At 50.0% G+C, this 20,394-nt stretch overlaps 2 protein-coding genes across 18 annotated transcripts in view; one reads left to right on the plus strand and one right to left on the minus strand.

Moving 5' to 3' along the window:
* GRAMD1B (GRAM domain containing 1B) overlaps nucleotides 1-14,238 on the plus strand; it is a 141,661-nt gene extending 127,423 nt beyond the window's left edge. For all 13 annotated transcript variants that reach the window (XM_055819253.1, XM_027785455.2, XM_055819249.1 and 10 more), the window contains 5 exons: nucleotides 284-487; nucleotides 712-802; nucleotides 3,190-3,297; nucleotides 6,161-6,278; nucleotides 6,955-14,238. In XM_055819253.1, the coding sequence (XP_055675228.1) occupies nucleotides 284-487; nucleotides 712-802; nucleotides 3,190-3,297; nucleotides 6,161-6,278; nucleotides 6,955-7,044 (611 nt within the window). In that variant the 3' untranslated portion in view covers nucleotides 7,045-14,238. The remainder of the gene's footprint in view (nucleotides 1-283; nucleotides 488-711; nucleotides 803-3,189; nucleotides 3,298-6,160; nucleotides 6,279-6,954) is intronic.
* A 21-nt stretch (nucleotides 14,239-14,259) lies between these two features.
* The window catches only part of SCN3B (sodium voltage-gated channel beta subunit 3), a 55,752-nt gene continuing 49,617 nt past the window's right edge, over nucleotides 14,260-20,394 (minus strand). For 2 of the 5 annotated variants that reach the window (XM_055819261.1, XM_027785471.2), the window contains 4 exons: nucleotides 19,072-19,297; nucleotides 17,879-18,017; nucleotides 17,177-17,273; nucleotides 15,022-16,675 (listed from right to left, as the gene is read on the minus strand). In XM_055819261.1, the coding sequence (XP_055675236.1) occupies nucleotides 17,210-17,273; nucleotides 17,879-18,017; nucleotides 19,072-19,297 (429 nt within the window). In that variant the 3' untranslated portion in view covers nucleotides 15,022-16,675; nucleotides 17,177-17,209. Of the gene's footprint in view, nucleotides 14,860-15,021; nucleotides 16,676-17,176; nucleotides 17,274-17,878; nucleotides 18,018-19,071; nucleotides 19,298-20,394 lie in introns of those variants that run through there. The other 3 variants (XR_008749879.1, XR_003554045.2, XR_008749878.1) reach the window with 3 other exon arrangements.

A 20,394-nucleotide genomic window follows, 5' to 3' on the forward strand; every position in this document is an offset into this window, starting at 1 on the left:
CAGTGGCTCAGAATAAAGGGGTCAGCTGCAGTCACTGCCATAGCGTGGGGAGCACTTGCTGGAATTAATCAGGTCATCGAATCCTCTTCGGCAGGAGCACAGGCAGGCTGGGGTCAGAGTTTGGCAAAAGGTGCAGGGGACGTGTGTGGTGTGTGCTCTGGCGTGGGCCTTGGACCCCGCCAACTTCTGAGCCCCAGCAGCTGGGCTGTTAGAGGGCTTCAGTCTGTTTCTCTGCAAGGCCAGCGCTGCTTCCATTAAATGCCTTCCCTCGCTGTCTCTGCAGAGAGTGAACTGGCCAAAACCGAAAGCACGTACCTGGCTGAGGTCCACAGACAATCCCCCAAAGAGAAGGTGAGCAAGCAATCGACCGTGCGCCGGAGGAAACGGGCCCATGCCCATCTGCGGGTGCCACACTTGGAGGAGGTGCTGAGTCCCGTCACCACGCCCACAGATGAGGAGGTTGCACATCGAATCAAGCACGTGGCAGGTAAGGAACTGCAGCCCCCTCACGCCTGGGGCTGGGGAGTTGGGTACCTCTGGAGACAAACTGGAGCTTTGCTTGCAGAGGGTTAATGGGAAGAGGGGCCAGGGCTTTCCAGGGCAGGGAGGATGTATTACACAGTTGAGTGAGATGGAGGGGGGGGTACAGGGACGAGGGTTGACCTCCCCAACGGACAGCACTTCCTAGCCTGAACGCATCTGTCTCCTCAGGTTCCACTCAGACACGGCACATCCCTGAGGAGAGCCCCAGCGGCTTCCACCTGCAGAGTGTCTCCAAGCTGCTCCTTGTCATCAGTTTTGTGTAAGCGATTTTTTTGCTTTCCGTCATGGTCAGCCTTTAACAACCGTGGTCCTTTAGTGTTTCTGGCGTTCTGTGCTCCCCTGTGCCATTTTTTTTTTTTCCTCATATCCCTCTCTGGTCCCAGACTTCGTGCAGCACAGAGGACAGAAAAAGCAATGACAGAAAACAATTAATGGAAATTTCCCCCAAATTACCCCATTAGCTGTTTCGTCTGGCTTGATCCCAGCTTTTGCCAGTACTTAGCTGGCCACTGATCTGGCTCTGTAGGCTCTGGACCTTCTTTTATCAAAGTCTCTCCCTTCCCCTCAGTGGTGACCTTGTTTTAACCAAGCACGGGCTTTGCAGATCTGCATGTTTCTGGGAGTCCTAAGTAGAGGTCAGCTACACTGCGGGGGACAGGCAACATTGACAGTCGCAAGCAGGGTGCGGGGCAGCTGTGCAAGATGTGGAGAGTCAATACTTAAAAAAGAAGAAATCCAACAAGTGGAATGAGTCTATTTTTATTTCAGGGACTCAGTTCAGAGATTTTCAGTGACATCTAGAAATATTTTTTTTTTTTTTTACATTTAAATTAAGTCATTTAATGTAATCTCCTGACAAATTAGGTGTTACCAAGAAAGATGACCATGCAAAGCTCTCTGGGAGTTACTGTGCTGTCAGAACAGGGCTCAGCTGATGTGAGGAGTCTTGTCTGCTACTTCTTTCCTCTGGTCTGGCAAATCTATTCAGGTCTGCTCTTGGGCAGCAATTTTGACAAGAGATACCATCTCAGAAGAAGCTGGACTGTTGAGACATGATTTCTGCAAAATAAGGATAGAAACAGATGAAGCAAGAGAGATTGGCATGATTTCACTAGTTCAGCAGCAAGAACTACATGTGATTTGGGTCCCGTTTCTGCCACCACCTTTCACAGTTGCTAGTCTTGGTCTCGGCTGGATGCGTGCTCAAAGTGAGTTGGGTACGAGCCCCTCGTACCCCCGTGGCTCAACCTTTATGCCCAAACCCAGGTGTATTTACTGTTCCTCTGCCTCTGGGGCTGATGGTAGCTTTCCTGTGTTAGTGCACCAGCAGTTGCTGGGCAGGTGCTGTGAAGCAGTATGGTCTAAAGGAGAAATCCAGATACAGCGGGTTTTTTTCATTGCATAGGGAAATGGAAGCATACCGTTCACCCCCGAGGAACAGCAGAATTTGGGCTCATTCTTAAGCACCACCTACCTTTCCCTGAGGTGGGAAGAAGCTGAGATTTGTAGGTTGCGGTTACTTTTCAAGTTGAGCTCCTTCCTGCATTTCCTTTTCCCAGTGGGGATAAAGACTGCAGGGGTTTGCAGCAGCAGCCCAGCTAGTTGCTGTAATGATGAGAAGACAGGTTCTTGCTATCTTCTGCATCTGGAGCTGGGTGAGATGCAATTAAAACTTTGGGTAGGAAGGCAAAAAAGCTTTGTGACTATCTCTCCTGACAGGCTAATAGCTTAGCTCAGAGCGGTCCAGAGCGCCCTCCGTAATGTTTTCAGAATACTCTTCTGGCCAGTTGCCATCTGCCTGACCAAACTGGGCAATAGTGGGCCATTCTTCCAGCAAAATAGCTGCACTATTCAGAGACAGGCACGAGCATGTCATTTGGGAATCTATTCCCCAAGCGTGGCTGACGGGAGGAGCAGACATGCCCCGGCGTGGTGCGGCGAGAAGAGCGGTACAGCACCGGGTCAGAGCAGCGGCCTGGGGCAGCATCCGTCGCCAGGGGCGGGAGGAGGGGTGTGAGGCTGGACGCAGACTGCAGCATGTATTTCAACGTCAGATGGTGCCTTGCATGGGTGCCCTTCGGGCTTGTCCACACGCAGCTCATCTTTTGCTGAGCAAATTTCACCATTAATTGCAGGCACACGGTTATTTGTCTGTCCTTCTTGCCTGTCTTCCCACTGTTCCTTTCTTCTCTCCTCTCTCCCTGGCCCTCCCCATCTTCAATGACTGTCTGTGAGCCTTCTCCGCTCAGCCCGGTTTCTCTTGTTCTGTGTCAGTCCGTTTCTAACCTGCAGCTACTCCGTCTTTTCTCTCCCCTGCTTCCTATTAGGATCTGTTTCAGGTACTGTCTCTCTCTTTTTTTACCTCTTTCCTCTTCCATTTCCCTCCCATTCAGCACAACCACTCATCCAACCTGTTCTGTCTGCTCCGTCATCCCTGTCTTCCTGTCTGTCTGTCCTCCTTGCTCGCACATTTCTTCCACAAAGTGAAGTTTTGAGTTCTGATCAGCTGGCCCTTACTCAGATTAAATTCCCTCTCACCTGCAGTGCGGACCTGGGCCCCAGGCGCCTTCTGAAAGTGCCAGGTGCAACTGGCAAGCAACGGCCTATGAATGCTCCCACTAAACTGACAGTTTTCTTTATTTTCAGTCTGGTGCTGCTGGTCATTCTCAATATGATGCTGTTCTACAAACTCTGGATGTTGGAATATACTACGCAGACGCTCACAGCCTGGCAGGGCTTGCGGCTACAGGAAAGGTACTGTAACGCCTGCTTTGTCTTTGCCTCTTCTTGCATGCTTCCTATGGATGTTAAGAGGCTTTCCCAGAACACCAAAGCTCTGGCCTGTCTTGTAGATTGTTTCCTGTTAGTGTAAAAGAGATGAAGCAGGTAGTTAGCTGAAGCTGTAAGGCTATCAGCATTTCCAGATCCAAAACCACTGAGCAGCTGCAGCAGAAGAGAGCAAGTTAAGACAACTGCAGCTTCTTCCCAGCATCCCACGTAACCGAGGATGCGTTATGCATAGATGTTTTGCAATCTTGGGCCAAGGTTGTTACCTCCCCTCTTTTGATGGCTAAGCTTCCCTCTGTATGAAAAGCAGTGTCTTAGAAGGAATCCTTTGTACTCAGAGGAGGATTTGGTCCTGAGACACAATCAGCTGTTAGGTAAGTGCTTTGAAGGGTATTGGTCCAGGTATCAGCAAGTTGTTAGCGCGTGGGAGGAATGGAGAAGCCACGAGGAGGACACAGGGTGCTGCTTAGTGACCTGAGCATTCCCTGGCAGTACTAGATGGCAAGCAGTGAAGTGTGATTGCAGTTTGACATAAGTTTCTTTAATAACTGGTAGCGTTCTGGTAGGCTTTCTGGACACCCTGTTTCCGTGTAGTGTCCACTCGGTGTGTGCCGAGTTGTGCAGAGCTCCGGGCTGTATGGCACCATTTCTCCATGTTGCAGAACGCATGCCAGCAGCCTCCAGCCAGACTGAATTCATTGTTGGGATCAGTCTTTACTGATCCCCCCATCTTGTCTAGGGTCAAAGGCAGCCCTGCCAGTCCGCATTCCCCAGGTGCGCTCCAGAGCACTTCTCTGTAGATGGCATTTACCGCAGTGACCTGATGCCCCGTAGTTGATAGCCAGCAATTCCATGCTTTGAATTCCTTCGGCATTTTTAGGGGACTGCATTTTGTATGTACGTAAGTGCCAGGTATCCTGCCTTGAATAGTCTCTGAACAGTCTCTTCTCAGTCTTCAGAGGCTGAGACCATTCAGAGTCCACTTTACGCCGGTGGTTTTGTCCCCTTTTTGGTTGTACTTTTGCGTGGTCACAGTTGTTCCTTTGCTAAGCTGGGTTTAAATTTAAGCATCCACAGCCACGTGCTACCGTCGTGGTGAATTTTTTGATTGATTTGTCTCATGTTACAGGCTGTCTCATTTCTCCTCATTAGTGAAGGGAATTATTATTTTCTTCATAATAGCTCTGCTGCTTTCCCATGGATAGATACATTAAGAGATTTTGCCTGCTTTATCTTCCTCTGGCACTCCTGGTATTTATTTGAACCACTACAATATAGTATTTAAGTACAGGCTTTACATGCTGTTTGTATGCTGCTTGTAATGTGCACTGGCATTACATGGGTAGCTCTATTCTACCAATCCTAAGCACGTAGCCTCTCCACTCAGCCAAGGAAAGCAGTCTTTATTAGTACTAGAGTGTTGACACTAGGATTATTGACCATGGGGAGCAGGTCCATTTTTTTAACTCGTGTTGTTTTTTTAATGTCGGGCTTAATGAACATTTTGGTTTACCTCTCAATCTGGAACCAGCTGAGCAGGGCAGATGCAAGCACTGACGGTGCTGATGGGGGGATCACCGGGGCTGGGCCAAGGGTAGGATAAATCTGGGTTGAGCAGAGCGGTGCAAGGAGCAGCTGGCAGGGCAGCTGGTCTGCAGCGGCAGCCTACTCTGCCCGTTTGCTAAGGTGAGAGAGGAACAAGTTCAACTATTACATTACATAGCCAGGAAGAAAGGAGGAACCCAAGAAGTGAGTTCCAGCTGCAGATGAGCTCTCACTAACACGGGGACTTCCATGAAGGGGGCTTGAAAAGCTTTATGGCAGCCTGAGATGAGGGATTTCAGCTATGTTAGAAAGCAGCAGAGCCTGAAGTAGGAAAGACGACTTAGCTATCTTGGAAACCAGCAGAGCCCCAAGAGGTAAGCAGAAGACAAAGCAGGAAAGATTTTTAGCTGTGTTGGAAGTAGCATGACTTAGCTGTCTTAACGGGGGGCATGCAAAAATAAAGAGCCATACCTCTCCTGAGAAACGGGCAGAGAGGGGGACTGCTGCCCTGCCAACTGCCTTGACTCCGCTCCTCGTCACTAGGCTCCTTGTGTCATTCTGCTCGACTGGGATTTATCCTTGTCTCGGCCCAGCGAAGCTCCGGTTCTCCGCTGGCACCGTCCTGGGGCCTGTCGTATGGCCCTGAGTAGCGGCTCTGGGCAGCCAGTCCTGGTGATCCTGCCTCGAGTGCTTGCATCTGTCCTGATTCTGCCCCACTCGGCAGCCTCCAGCCCTGCTCTGGAGGATTAATTGGGCCTGAAGGGAGGAGCTCGACAGCTACACTAACCTGCCGTTAAAGAAAGAGACAGTGCTGCCCATTTGTTCTAACGGACAGAGTGATGCAGCATGTCTGGAAAAGCCAAGACACTGCACAGGGCTACCTGTCCCAGAACATGACGTTGCATTGCACTATTCCCCATCCAGCCGCAGTGCCGTCTCTCAGGACAGACGTCTCCCAGGCAGTGAGAGCACGCTGCCTCCTGTCCTCAGGCTCCCTTCTGGCAAACAGCCCTTCCCTTCCACCCACACTACAACAACTTCTGCAAAAGGCACATCTTTGCTATTCATTAATTATTACAGTTAAGACAGAGCAACACTGTAGGTTGTAATACACGTAGGAAATCAGCAACCACATTTAAATGCACTTTTGCTCAAGAAAACCTGCTCCTCAAGGGTGAAATGATTAGACAGAAGCTGACATGATTTACGTGCTCTCCCAGTCCGCTTTGCTCCCCCCTGACTTCAGTCTCCCTAGATTGACTCTTGCTCATATTTTGCCTGACAGGTTACCCCAGTCTCAGACAGAATGGGCCCAGTTACTAGAATCTCAGCAGAAGTATCATGACTCAGAGCTACAGAAATGGCGTGAGATCATCAAATCCTCCGTGATGCTTCTAGACCAGGTGAGACCGCACGGCCGGGTAGCACTGGGACTAGAGGGCCACCGCGTCTCCCAGCCACCCGCTTGCAGTCCTTCCCAGTTCCGTCGGGTTGTCCGTCAGGTGCGTCACCTCCACTACTGTCTCCCTTGAGATCCGTGTTCTGATGTGGTGGGGGGCAGCAGGTCCCCAGGGCTGGTTGCAGGCTGTCACAAATTCTCGTCACCTCACAGGGTCCACGCACGTCAGGGAGGGAATTCTACAGGGGCAAACTCCTTATATTAGCAGCTCTTGTACCAAGTGTCTGGCATCCGAGTTTGCAAAGCCAGCCTTTCTTACCTCAGCCCTGCATTCCTGCGTAGCTTGTGTGGATGAAGGGGACGCGCCTTGCATGGGCCCGTGGTGGCACAAAGCCGGCGGGGTCAGTATCTGCTCCCGAGAGCTGCCTAGAACATAGTTCATACGGGAAAGCTGCTCTCCTCTGTGCAGAGCGCTGCTTGCCCCTTCTGTTATCTCGGGGAGTGGTCTCTCACGGGCTCTGCTCTTTCCAGTCCCCATTGGCACAGCCCAGCCCTGATGTGCTGCTCCCCAAAACCAGGGGACGATGGTATCGGTACTTTACATGGAAGGAGGGAAGGAAATCCCAAAGCACCCTCACCTCTAGGGTAGCATCACAGTGGAGAAATTTCTTGTCTTGCAGATGAAGGATTCACTAATAAATCTTCAGAATGGCATCGGGTCCCGGGACTTCGGGTCAGATCCAGAGGAGAAACGGAAACGTTTCCACTAACAGGCAGGAATGCAGGAGGCCAGAGGACGGTGTGCAATACGTGTAAATAGGATATATAAATATATATATATAAATATATATATATACAGAATATAAATCTATATATTATATACAGATTTTAAGAGAAAAAAAAAGCCTACGTATCGAGAGGAAGGATTGACCTCCAACACTGGCTGAAATGGAGCGTCTCGGTGGTAGCGTGGCATGTGCGTGTGTGGGAGGGCTGTGCTCTCCCGGCACTGCGGTGCGCTTAGGGGCACGCCTGAGTGTGCTCCCCTGGGCCTGTGCACCACTTCTGTAATATTCCTGGCTGTTTGTTTGTCTGTCTGTCTGATTTGTTTTTGTTGTTTCAAAGGAAAGCATCAGAGCGAGTGCCCCCCCCCAACCCCTGTGCATGGAGGTCCCTGGTTGGCTGTATTTATCTATACATACAAAGGGGACACTGTCAACTTTCTTACCTTGCTGGCTTCAGGGCAGAGAGGTTTTGGCAATCGCTGTCAATCCCTTACAAAACTATTCTGCATTTGGAGAGGAGGCCTCTGGGAGAATTGCTGTAGGTCTATAGAAAGCAGATCTCACTGGCAGTCACCTCCTATACTTCTTGGAGCAGAAGTCCAATTCGCTGTCGTGCCGGCCAGCCTGGTTCAGAGAGCAAAGCACAGAATGTAAATGGCCTGAAAAGTTCACTCCAAACACTAGTTTGCTGCCTCCTCTTATTGATACTGTGTTAATAGGCGAAGTGATGGTGGGGAGGGGAGTATCTGCCTACAAGGTGCATGGGTGGAGGAGAGCCACGCCACAGAAAGCACACTTCCATTCCCTTTGACAGTGTCCCCTTTTCATCTTCTGTAGTTCTCAGCTTTCTCTGTGCTTGGGCCCCTGCTATTAAGCCATCCCTGTGTTGAAGATCTGCATTGGTGCTGAAAGGGTGACTACCTGTGTGACTTCCCACAACAGGGGGAGTAACCCCAACTTATAAAGAAAACCAAAATTAGTATTTATTTGCAACTGTTCCCACTACCCTTATTAGCAAATTTCTCTCCCGCCCCGGGTCTGCGAGAGTATTTTGCTCGTACCACCCAGCCCTTACCTTGTTTTACAAAGTCTGCGGGAAAGCGTTAGGGAGAAAAAGAACAACCTTTCCGTCATGGGGTGTTCACATCTATATAGCAGCAAGGCCTCCAGAAGCCCAGGAGAGGCTCGGAAGGGTCAGGGGACCAAAAAAGAGAAAAGGGAGTGTCAGGAGGCGGCAGGATGGATCCGGAGGGTGTGCATGCTGTGAGGCATCTGCCCGCTGACTCTCCTAAGCTGGATCTCGGAAGCATTTGCTCTGTAAGCGAGTGCGCTGGGGGGGGCTGTGTTAGACAGCGTGGATTTGTACTTGTTCTAGGGCTAATTCCAGACTCCCAGTAGCAGCTGAATGAGGGAGAGGGGCAGGGAGACGGCGCCGTGTGGTGTACAGCCACCACCGTGCCTGGCTGGCAGGCAGGGTCCTTGTTTGAATGTTTCATAAATGCTTCTGCATCTTACCTAGCTGTGTAGATCAGGTGATATGTGAGGCCCTCAGTCTCCTCGTTGTTCGACACCAGGATTTTTCCACCTTCCAAATGGCAGGAGGGAGTCAGCTGCATATTCCCCATCTGCAAACGGTGCAGTTCCAGCTCACCCATTGTCTCCAGCTCCAGTGGGTGCTGAAAGAGCAGGGGACATAAGGGTGGGCAACTGGTCTTCTTACCTCTATAGCAGAAACTCTTACTGCACGGCTGGGTGGCAGAGTGGAGTGTAAGGAAAACCCTCACAAGCTCCTGCTCGTGCGTTCCAATTAGGGAAAGGTAACGTATGTAGAAGTAACCCCCTGATTTCTCCCAACCTGCCTACAATTTTCATGACCAAGTGCTGAACACATGTCCCACAGAAGACGACTCACATTTGAAGGAGCACGGATGAAGACAGGGTATCAAAAAGACATTTAAGAGTGTGAAAGCAAGGTACAAGTGGGAAAAGCATGCCTCGGCAACTAGAGAGTAATGTGTATTTATGACTATTTATTTAATTTAATGCTGCTGACTACTTCACTGCTCCCTGACTTTTTTCCAGGGAGGCTGCTGAAATAGCTACTGTACAATGAAACTGAGGTGCTAGTGCCCAGGCAGGGCATTCTGTGGCTCATCTTGGGACAGGAGGGCCCCGACTCCCCACTGTGACTTGCCACACTGGCCATGAGTCTTGTTTCCCCATTAGTCACTCCCACAATTACTAAGAACAGAAAAATCCCCCGCTGCCCATCTTCCACTTTTCTAGAATTTAATTCCAAGCACCAAGAAAGAAGAGGGAGAGGAAGCCCTGTGCTCGCCTCCTTGCCCATGCTGGAGAAGAAAAAGGCCACATCTTGAGAGAGAAGCCTGGAATGGGGGTGTCTGCCACCAGGCCCGGGAGGGTTTTGTTACATAGACAGACGTAACCCACCGAGAGGCAAACTCATTTGTCCCAAGGGGGTTGAAAATAAATGCTAGTGATCAGAGGTGGTTTCTTACCAATTTCACATTCTCTTGCTAGTTATGGAGACAAAAAAAAAATCCATTCACTTACCTGTGCATCCTTCTTCCTCTGCAGCATTCTTCCAGACTGCTGTTGCGTTAGGTTCGGGATGTTCCAGCTGACGTGGTTTCCTTGGGCTTGGCCCCAAGAGACAGAATTGCACAAGGTTGGTTAAATTAGTGCAAGGCCACACAGGGGCAGCTGTAACAGACTCAAGCACTAACATTTGTTCTGCCTGCACATCACCTTAAACTGGGTTTAACATGTTTGATAGATTCCTGACACACAGCTACGTTAAATTTTTCATAAAAGAGCACAAAGGTGATGGTCAGCAACAGAACCTTGTAGGTGCCTGCAGGGCTCTTCAGACCAAGGACGGTTTCTCTTTGAGGCCTTAGTTTCTTTTTGCCACTTGGCAGCAAGTCAGGCTTGGAGCTGGATTGGATTCATGATCTTTTATTGCCTCTTCATTTATCACTGTAGTAATAAAAGAGAAAAAGCCCAAGGTCTTTTTCTTAAGGCAAACCCCACAACAGCGCTATAGCTGAGGGCTTAAACAAAACCTCGGTGTGTTTTCACCTAGATACCTTCCTCTAGAGAGCCAAGGTGGGAATCGCCTGCTACTGCAGTTGAGTCCCAATAGACAGATTAATTCCTTTTGCAGCCACAGACAATTGGGGACCTGTCAGCTTATGATTACATTTCCTGGAGAAATTAGTAACGCTACCTAGAAGCAAGGCCAAGCAACCTGAATAACGTTGCAGGGGGTGGTACTTCTGCCTTCCAGCAGTTAGAGCCCAGCTGGAGTTTGGGCTTCCATAGTCAGGGTTTTGCTGCTTTACTTGCTTGCCTTGCCAGAAATGCCACGTCAGGTGTTTTTACAGCACCTCGCAGACATGTTTCCCCACCGAGTCTCCCCTCTGACCCTTCAGGTGAGCACAGCTGGGGCCTGAGCTGCGCAACCTGGACAACCACAAAAGCAACATTCTTAAAAAAGCATTTCTCCAGCCCAATGTGCAAGCTAATGGCAACAGCTAGTAGCCTGATTCTTGCCAAGACGCTGCCTGTTGGGAGGAGGGAGAAGGGGTGGAAGGCTCACGCAAACCGGGAAGTTGATCTGACCTGTTTATATGGGAGAATAATATACTCACTAATCCTAGCCTGATACAATCTTACTGCTGATAAATAGACGCCTTTTAATGATTATCTTAAAAGAGCTGTTTGGGTTCCTGAGCTCAGAGTGGATTTCAGACCTGGGTGACCGCTATGCAGTCGTGCATTCATAAAGTAGAGCCCAAACGTATCGAGTGCAGCACCTGTGTGTAAAGTCTGTGAAAGACACAAGACAGAGGCTGTGCCAGGTAGTAAGATCGGATCAGAAGCATGTGCCCAAGACGGGCAGTGCGGGGGCTGCACATTCCCCTTGAAGAGAGAAAAGGTACCTGCGGTGGTAGGAATTAAGAGTTAGCTATAAATTAAATAGATAACCATCCTTTTTGGGTGCTGGAGAATTAACTGGTAATCCAAGGCATGCTTCAGTCAGAAAACCTCAATATTAATACTGATACTGCTGCATAAATATTTCTGGCCCCCTTAAGTCCTTTTGGAGAAAAAAGTCGCATAACTTGGATCTCTGCTACCATCTCTCAGATGCTCTCATCTCTCTTACCGGAGCATGCAAACACCCAGCCACAGCCCCCCTCTGACACCGCACCCTGCCTTCTGCTTCAGGGCTAATAAAGGGAAACTGAAACGATACGCGGCGCCGTTGTTACAGTACGGCCCTGCGCTGAAAGGGGCAAGGCTGCAAAGCAGGGTGCCCTGCTGCGTTTAGAGCCACGGCACAAAGCCGCCTCTGGAATAACGGTGCCTACATTGTCGTAACCCCTCTCAGAAAGCGTGGTGTGCGCCGGCGGCGCGCTGAGCAGAGACCCCGTGGGTTCCAGCTCACCTGGGTGTAGATGGGGACAGGCATCCAGCCTCCCTGGCTGCTCGGCACTAAACCAGGTAGCCTACATACATGCTTTTTTCCTACCTTTATACGAGAAGGTAGAAATTTGTTTTCCCAATAGTGGCTGGAGACACTTTTGGCCCAGGTACCTGAAACGAGAACTTTGGGATACACCCTACAGTCATTTCTGTGCAGGTACAAAGGCAACAGAAGGTGCCTGCGGTACACCGAGGCAGAGTGAAAGATGGCAGCAAACCTCACGCTTTGGCTTTCTGCACATCAGAAATGCTAACAGAAGGTTTTGGGGAATGCAGCACTTGTGTGGCACATGGCCTTAATCGCTCTTGCGGTAGCTTTGCCTTCGCAGGTATTCCCATCATCATGCAGTGATCCTAAGGCACCTACATAGAGGAGGCAGACAGGGAGGGCAGCCTGCAGCTCGCACCGCCCAGCACTTGGACAGAGTGGTGGGGATAGTTGCCAGCCCTAGAAAGACCAGCCTCAGGTGCAGGGAGCTGTGAAACAGAGGTTAGTGGCAGACGTTCTGGGGAAGTACATCCCTCCTGGCTCGTTAGATGGGTCTCTCCATGCTATCAGGAGTGGGAAAACACTTGGGACTCCTGTTCCTGTCGGGTTCCTTCACATGGCCACAGCACAAAGCCAGCGTGTGGGTTGATGTCTATGAAAAACCCATCTGTGAAGGCAAGGTCCCGTCTCCAGCCAAGTGCAGGGATGTGGGAAGAGGCTCTGTCCACAGCGTGGCTCAGTTGTAGCGTGGCAAACATGTCAAGTACTCCTCTGCCGCTGGTGTGGAGCTGCTGTGCTCCCGACAGGACCTCACCCCGTGTCCTCGGAGCGTTTCCGTGGCGCTTGCTGAGCTCGCCGCCGAGACCAGGAGCGCTCTGGCAGTGTGCGTCTGCTTCTCCCAGGACAGAAATGAACCACTTCCTTAGAGGTGGGCCTTTCTGGTTCCACAGCACGTGGAAAAGCAGTCGGTAACAAACATTGTACATCAGCAGCGCCTGGCTCAGGGGAGGCGATTCTGTCCCGTCTGTCCCTGCAGCTCCTGGCAGACCAGCGTGTCCCGTGCTACCTGCTGAGCTCCAGAGAGCTCTTGCCGACGGGATCGCTGCCAGCCTTGCTGCCACTGATGGCTTTCATGGCGCAGTGACCTGAACTCTGGCTTAGTCTTTTCAGACACTTTTGGCCCTAGTTAAAATATTTGGCAGGGGCTTGCTTAAAACAGTGCTCGAACCGGAGCCTCCAACCAAAGCACCCGAGGTAAGTGGCTCACAGAACGCTGGCATCACTGTAGGTCCAGGATGCGCCCGTGCCGGCGTTGTGGCCCTCTCCCCCCGCCTGGCATGCTTCGATCTCTGTGCTTCACAGTCTCCACAGCATGAGGCTCTCTGTGCCATAATACCTTTCTTTTTCTAGACGTGCACACCGGCCAAATAATCTCCTCATGTCTTGATCAACTGCCGATTGAGATTATTTCCCGAACTAGCCAGACAGCACGGGCTTGTCTCTGAGCATGGATCCGTGGTGTGCCATGCCCTCCTCTCCCCCCTGTCTTGCAGTGCTTGTTAGGGCTTTTCCCTCTCCCCTCACACCTTCGCTGCCGGACAATCATTCCCTGTCATAGGAGGACTGACCTGGTGCTGTCCCTGCTCGCCTTTCCTTGCCGCAGTCTGTATGCTCTTTAAGTGAATGTGTTTTGGTTTGGTTTTTTTGTTTTTGTTTTTGTTTTTTCAGTAGGGAAAAGAACTTCCTTCTGCTGAAGGAATTAAATTTGCACATGGCTCAGGGAGGTACCTCCTCTGGCCGTTTCTGTTACCTCACTCATTTAGGCCAATTCCATTGCTAACATTCAATGGCCACCTTCCCCAACCCAAACTCCGAGAATAGTTAGGGAATGAAACCAACGTGCAGCTCAGGTTCTAGAGCCATTTGGTCGCGTCTCAGTTTCGGCCCCGTCTGCCCCAGCAGCATTGGGATGTGGGAGAGCAGCTGTTGCAAAGCGGAGGAGCCTGTGCCACACGTGCGCCATTCCCCGTCCGCACGAGCCCACCACCCCTGTCACAGAGCAGAGACGGAAGCACTAACCTGGCGCTCGGCCCCGCGAGGTCAAAGGGAGGGAGAAGCAGCAGAACCGTCGCAGCCACCCGGGAGTGGCATCGTGTGGCTGTGGCACCTCCGAGGCGTTGCCATTCTCCTGGCGGTTCAGCTCCCAGCACATGCTCCAGGGCTGGATAAAGCTGCTAAAAACCTGGAGTGTGTTCTCCCCACCTGAGGCTCTGGATCCTGCAACCGCTGTTGCCGTGCGTAACTGCGGATCAACGAGGATCGCCTCGCTTCACGTCAGCAAGGAATGGGAGTGGGTTGTACGATCACCCGTAGGCACATGCTTCCCTTCTGGATCGCACTGCCGGAGCCCAGGAAGCAGGGGGCTGGTGGCCACGGATGCGCCAACGTGAACTCTGGGGTGGGGTGGGGGAGGAACCGTGGTTTTGTTTTAGGAGTTGTCTAACTGTCACAAACTTTGCGCTGTGCGCAAAATGCAGTAAAATGATAATGAAACTTACCTGCTAGAACCTAGGAATTGTCAAGGCTATGCAGCCAAAACTTAATGTAAAGTAGCTAGTACAATGGAAGTACGGTATAAATTAAAAAAGAAAAAAATATCTATCAAACAAACAGCGCAACTCGTGAGTGTTTCGTTCTTTTTATTATCCTGCCTATTCTAAAGTCTCTTCTGTCATTTTCAAATACAGAGAGAGTCTTTTCAGAGACCAGTCAGGACCATCTCTTCCAGGACACAGCCTGCCTTCAACACCACCTGTGAAAAATCCCAGATTTCTGTCTTTTCTATTTTTTCCTAGGAGATTCTTGAGCAAAATTTACACACCATTTTTCTCCTGCCTAGAACAACACAGGGCAATAGTCAGATCTGTTTGCAGGAACTGGAAAAGTGAAAGATACATCCCAAAAAATGCATCTTGAGAAGATGCGTGTAAGATACTGGAAGGTACAGGACTAGAGGACGGCCCTTCTTTACCACCTGAGGTAGCTCTCAAGAAGTTCTTAGTTTACTCCTTTTTCGACTTCACATTATGACACCAGAGGGTTTATCAATGCTTCACGGGGACTAAGGAGGAGAGTGGAAGTGGGTGAGAGGTTACGTGACCTTACCTACACGTCACCGTGGGCATCAATGCTGTGGTCAGTGATGGAAACTCTGGAGTTACAATCTAGTCCCTCCTCTGTTGCTGTGGGTTTAGAGTTCGGAGTATGCCCCAAACTGCCCTGAGGCCAGGCAGGTTGGCCTAGGGAAAATGAAGACATCCAGCTGGAGCAGAAGAGGAGCTGCTTTTCCCTTTTTAGATAGTAGGTTTGACAGAACTGGTGCCCAGACTACAAGCGTGCTTCGTCTGGAAAATGCCCTCAAGTTGCCAGACTTGGCTCGGCGCTCGAGAGCGAGCCTACTGTGAAGCCTGCATTGTAGTAGTTTACTGAAGTTGACACCCACTCTAAAAAAGGAATTTTGAACAACTGCCAGTTAGAAATCTGGCCTGGGCCCGACTGACTTATTTACAAATGGAGTAATTTCTGTGATTTTAGCAACACATAAAAAGCAGCAGAAAAAAGCAGGGGAAATTCCATAGACGGGCAGCATGCCTTGATTCACAAGCACTTTGTAACTATTTAAAAGCAGTCAGTGTAGCAAAATTTGTCAACTCTTGCAAGCAGTATAGGCTCCATTGCAGCAGGGATGTAACAGCTATATGCTGTATGAAGAACACAAACCTTCCCCCGGTTTGTCTTAAGGTACAATTCCACCCCGGGCCAATGTTTCTGCCTTTTTTTTCCTCCTTGTAATCCTAGCTGTTGAGCTCAAGTGATCTACACTTGAGGCCAGAAAACAATTTTTATTCTGCTTAATCCACTACAATTGAAAAAGTAAGTTTGCATAGGAAACATTGAATTTAAAGCACGATTCCTGTGCAGCAGCGGGTCATTTACGATGAATGCTGACTATTCAAACCAGGGACTAATTCTCACAAGAAAAAAATTACGATTAGCTAGGAAAAAGTAAGTGCTTTCTGCCTGTTCCCCTAGGTGGTGCTACACTACAGCATGAGAAGACCATCGCAGCTACAAGGAGGAGTACTACCATGTTACAGAGCTCTCCGTCCTTTTCCTGGGAGGGCTGTGCACCCCGTTTGCCTTCCTTGCCTACTCGCACCAGGCTATCTTCCTTTCAGGGGGTTTCCCCAGAAAGAGGTGAACCGCATACCTTGTCCTGCGGGCTCGCCTGTTGTTGTAGAACGTGGCTCCGCAGGTTATTCCTATCACTGTGTCTCTGCCAGCTTGAGGAGTAAACCTGCTAGGCAAGGCAAACGGAAGGAACTAAGAATTTTGACGCTTACTAAACAGAAGGGGCGGGTATGGGGGATTCTTATACTTACATCGTATGGCCTCCCAAAGTAGGAGTACTTCAGGATCTAGATTCTCAGTTCCCTCCTTCAGAGGCGAGTGTGAACATGGCACAGGGACTGATCCTTCCTACTACGCATTTGCAACAATTCTAATGCATTACAGTCCTCATCCTACTCTGCCTGTGCACGGGCAGCCCAAGGTCCAGAGCAACTTACCAAGCAACAACTAATTAATTAAATTCTTCCTGCTTTAACATCAGTGAGACTGCTTGGGCTGTAATGTATGGCGGAGCATCACCCTAAGATGACCTCATTCCCAGTCCTGCAGGTCAGAGTGACATGACATACATACCCTTGACCTCTGCAATGGAGAACTAGCATATTCAGCAAATAAAGGTGGTGGTGACAGCAGCTAAGAAATGACACTTAACATTTACAAAGCCATTAAGGTGATGATGGGACTGAAACTTGAGAAGGAGCCGTGCTGCCCACACCCCTGCCCTTTGCTCAGCATGCTTCAAAAGACGAGTCCTTTAGCAAATGGGCAGGCAGCTCAGAATGGAGTCATGAGGCCAGAGTCAAGGCTGTACAGAGTCCAAGGCAAATGGAAGAGAATTTACACTTCCCCGTAATTCCTCCCGACGGCACAGAGCTCCCCCTCAAACCTGGCTGGCATGACGTGGTCCTTCTGTCTTCAGAGCTCCTGCAAGTGAGAGAATTCCTCTTGGAGCGCGAGTCGTTTGACCGTACTGAAGCGAGGACTGCGATATAATTAGTACAATAACTGACAGGATGTGAACAAGACTATCAGAGGCCTAGATTTTGCTCTTTTGTACACAAAGCCCTCCCTAGCAGACACCTCCTGTGGGGACAGTGCCCGTACGTTGTCCCGAGCCCAGCTCCCCATCTACAGGGGACAGTGACTGTTCCCAGCTCCACAGGAACAGGCAAAGGAGGAGTAATTGCGTCATGGCCTGAAAACGAACACGTGTGCCGATTAGGGGACTGAAGTAGTATTACTACACCCACCAACTATATTGCTTCTGAGGTCACTGGGGAAGCTCCAGAGAAGGAGCATGGCCAGACTCCAGGAGTCTCGTTCCATCCACCTTTCCTCCACAGCCCCACGCACGCCGAACCCACCGTGCTGAGGCTGCAAGGTTGGCAAATGCAAGCAGCGGTTGACGGTTTCCTCATGGCCTACCTTGGTGCCGTTCGTTCTGCTGACTCCTCTCCTCTACTCCTCCACAGGCACGGCACAGTTCTCCTTGTTTTCCGACGGAATCGCAAGATAGTCTGTCCTGCAGTTGGAGGGAAGGAGGGAAGCATAACCTCAAGTGCTGCAGTGCAAAAACCAGTTCAGGTCCGTTCACCCTTACAGAGACACTAAATGCCTCTAGGTATCTCTAAGGTAACAAATATCACCAGTAGAAGATGCTCGCAGTAGGGAACTCTCCTCGGCGTAGTCAGGAGCAGACACCGAGTCTTCCCTACTGTAAAATCCTACGCATGCAGCCATCCTACTGCATCCAAAGAGCACCCTGATCCAAGCCAAGTACGTAAAAAGATGGGAACGGGCCAGTATGAAAATGGGAACATCTCTGCTGTGTCAGTTGTGTCTGTGAGTCAGAGCTCTGAGCGCAGCCCTTCCAGGGGAGCAGCTATGTGCAGTTCAAACCAGGCCACTTGGGCATACCGTGCGCTGTGGCCACGCTCCCTGCCTGGTGCATTGTGCAAGCGCACCATCTCCTTTGGTACTCCTAAACATTGCAATGATTTCAGACACAGCAAACAGCAGCGAGAAACGTGCAGTAGCTAAGTTCAGTCTTCTTGCAGCCTGATCTGGACTGAGACATGCAAAGAAACCTCGCGGAACCGCTAGCATCTCGAGAGATTTCACACTTACGCATTTTCCTGGGCAGCCTCCTCCGCCTTGGAGACTTTCCTGTAGCAATAGACCATTTCTATCAGTAGCCACAAGGTGAGGAAGACCAGCAGAATATACATCATAATTTCAGAGATGACCGAGGTGAAGTCTTCTCCAGCTGTTAAGAAAACAAAATAATCTCAGATCATTTACATGCAGCTATTGGAGCACAGCAGCTCCACTGACACTTTCTACCCTCGTGACATCCTTCCTAACCCACCTTGCCAGAGATACCCAGGTGCCACTACACTGTGAGGGGGCAAAAAAGAGGGAACAGGCGAGGCTGCCAACAGGACATGCCAGCAGCAATCCCACTGCGCGTTTCCAACTGAGTCAAACATGCACAGGCTCGCATGTGCCTTGTGTTCTCTGCCGCCCACACATTCATACAGGCTGCTCACCGTTTGCTCACCGTTAGCCTACCTCGCCTTCACACTGCTTCCTTTGTGTATTCTACTCGCTGGTGTTACCTGACTCTATTGTGCCGCCAGTGATTTGAAAGAGATCAAAACACAGAGATGCTTATGGGGAAGAAGGGAAGGGAAGATGCATCAGAAAAAGATGAGGGCTAAAAGCTCTTGTACCTCTCTGAAGAAAGCAGCAGAATTCCCACTGATTCCTAACAAGCCCGGATTTCAGCTCTGAACTGAGCAAAACCAAGACAAACAGAAAGGCAGCACCGCAAAGGGAAGGAGGAACTGGGAGAAGGTGGAAGCAGAAGACTGGTATCAAAATGGAGGCTGAGTCGTTCCAAGAGGGAGGGGGTGGAAGCAAGGAAACGGGCGCTGCGGGTACCCTGGCAAAGGCTGTGCTGCAGCAGCCTAGAGCCACTGGTGAGAAGCCAGCGTTCTGAGCAGAGAAACTGGAAACCCCTGCTCGCTTCTTGTGCCTGCCCAGCTGTTCCCAGCTGGTGCCCCAGCCTGCTGAGCTTATTGTACCTTCCCACACTCGCACACAACGGCTCTGAGCCTAAAAAGAGGACGCAGCAGGCAAACAAAACGCAGGTCTTTTCTCCTGAACCCTGTGTAGTGTTTGTTGCGGGCAAAGACAGCCACAATTATCTGGTAGCTCAGTCACCGCTCTCCTGCAATGCAATGAAATAAACTACATCCCTGGATGACGACGCCCACGGCGCGCTAAGGCACAACACACTTTCTGCCAATCCTTCATACCCTCCTCCACCACGGTGAGGTGGATCTCTCTGGAGCTTGTGAAGAGAGGCCGGTGAATCTCAAAGTCAAACTCCCGGGTGATGTTACAGGTGTAGATACCAGAATCGTTCAAGGTCACATTTAACACACTGATGGATACATCCTGCATGTCTTTACTCCCATTCCACTGTAACCGACCACTGAAGCGGCTTGGAAATTCATGGTTTGTTTTCCTGTACTCATAGATCTGTGAGGAAATGTGAAAGGGTATTCTGATTAATCACCGACTCATTATCTCCGAGAACAACACAGCATATGCAAGGAACATCATCATTGTCCTGAGCTACACACATGTGTGTTCTGGGCTGTGGCTTCCTTGGTAACAGCAGCTATTCATATTCTATCACCCTTTACCTCAATTATCTCAAGAGTACTTTACACAAAACAGAAAGCCAAATTATCTCCATCACAGAGGTAGAAAAACAAGGCACTGAAAAACTGAGACACGTGGACAATGACACAAAAGATCAGCAATGGAACTAAAAAATAGGATATTGCAAGTCTTTGTGCCTAACCTGCACATGAGATCATCTTAAGAAGGAACCACAGAATAAACGTGGCAAAAGACAAACGGTCATTTTTGGTAGGCCCTGGGATATTCAGGTGAAATGCAAGTGTTGCCAGATAAATATGACAGCGTGAAAATGGTGCATCAGAAGGACAGAGCTGGGGTGGCTTTCACAGACCTAACCTTTTCTAAGTTTCTGGCTGACCACAGTCCCCATCATTAAACTGCCCGCCCCAGCTCAGTTTCATTAGCGGGCTTTGGGTCACTGCAAGGGAATTCCCATCTCATTCCTTAGCACGGTCCCTTCAGTTCTCAGACAGCAGGAGAATATTTGTCATCTTGCCTGGCCCTGCTCAACCAGCATGAAACGCTACCACTGACCTAACACTTCATACTCAGATAAAATAGCTAGAAAGAAATGCGTGCACTCAAGCTTTATCTTACTCTCTGTTTTACCATTCTTTCTTGAATTCCAGTTGCCCCTCATCTGTACGGTGCCTGTTCTGATTCACTCTGAAAACGAGTTTTACCTTTTCCTGACAGGGATCCTCCCACAGTCAGGATACCACTGCTTTCTCTGAGGCAAAAAGAGGCAATTCCTCTCCTGCAGATTTATTGGAGCCCAATTTAACCTCCAAAGAACAGCTCTGGGATTCAGAAGTGTCCTAAGAAGGAAGAGGTGGCCAAGGGTACCAGGTGTCACTCCATACTTCTGTTTCCCTTCTTGATTTCCTCACACACCAGATTTCACGTATTCAAGGAATGGAACCGGACAC

The sequence above is a fragment of the Falco peregrinus genome, chromosome 15 (assembly GCF_023634155.1).
Source record: "Falco peregrinus isolate bFalPer1 chromosome 15, bFalPer1.pri, whole genome shotgun sequence".
Classification (NCBI taxonomy): Eukaryota; Metazoa; Chordata; class Aves; order Falconiformes; family Falconidae; genus Falco; species Falco peregrinus.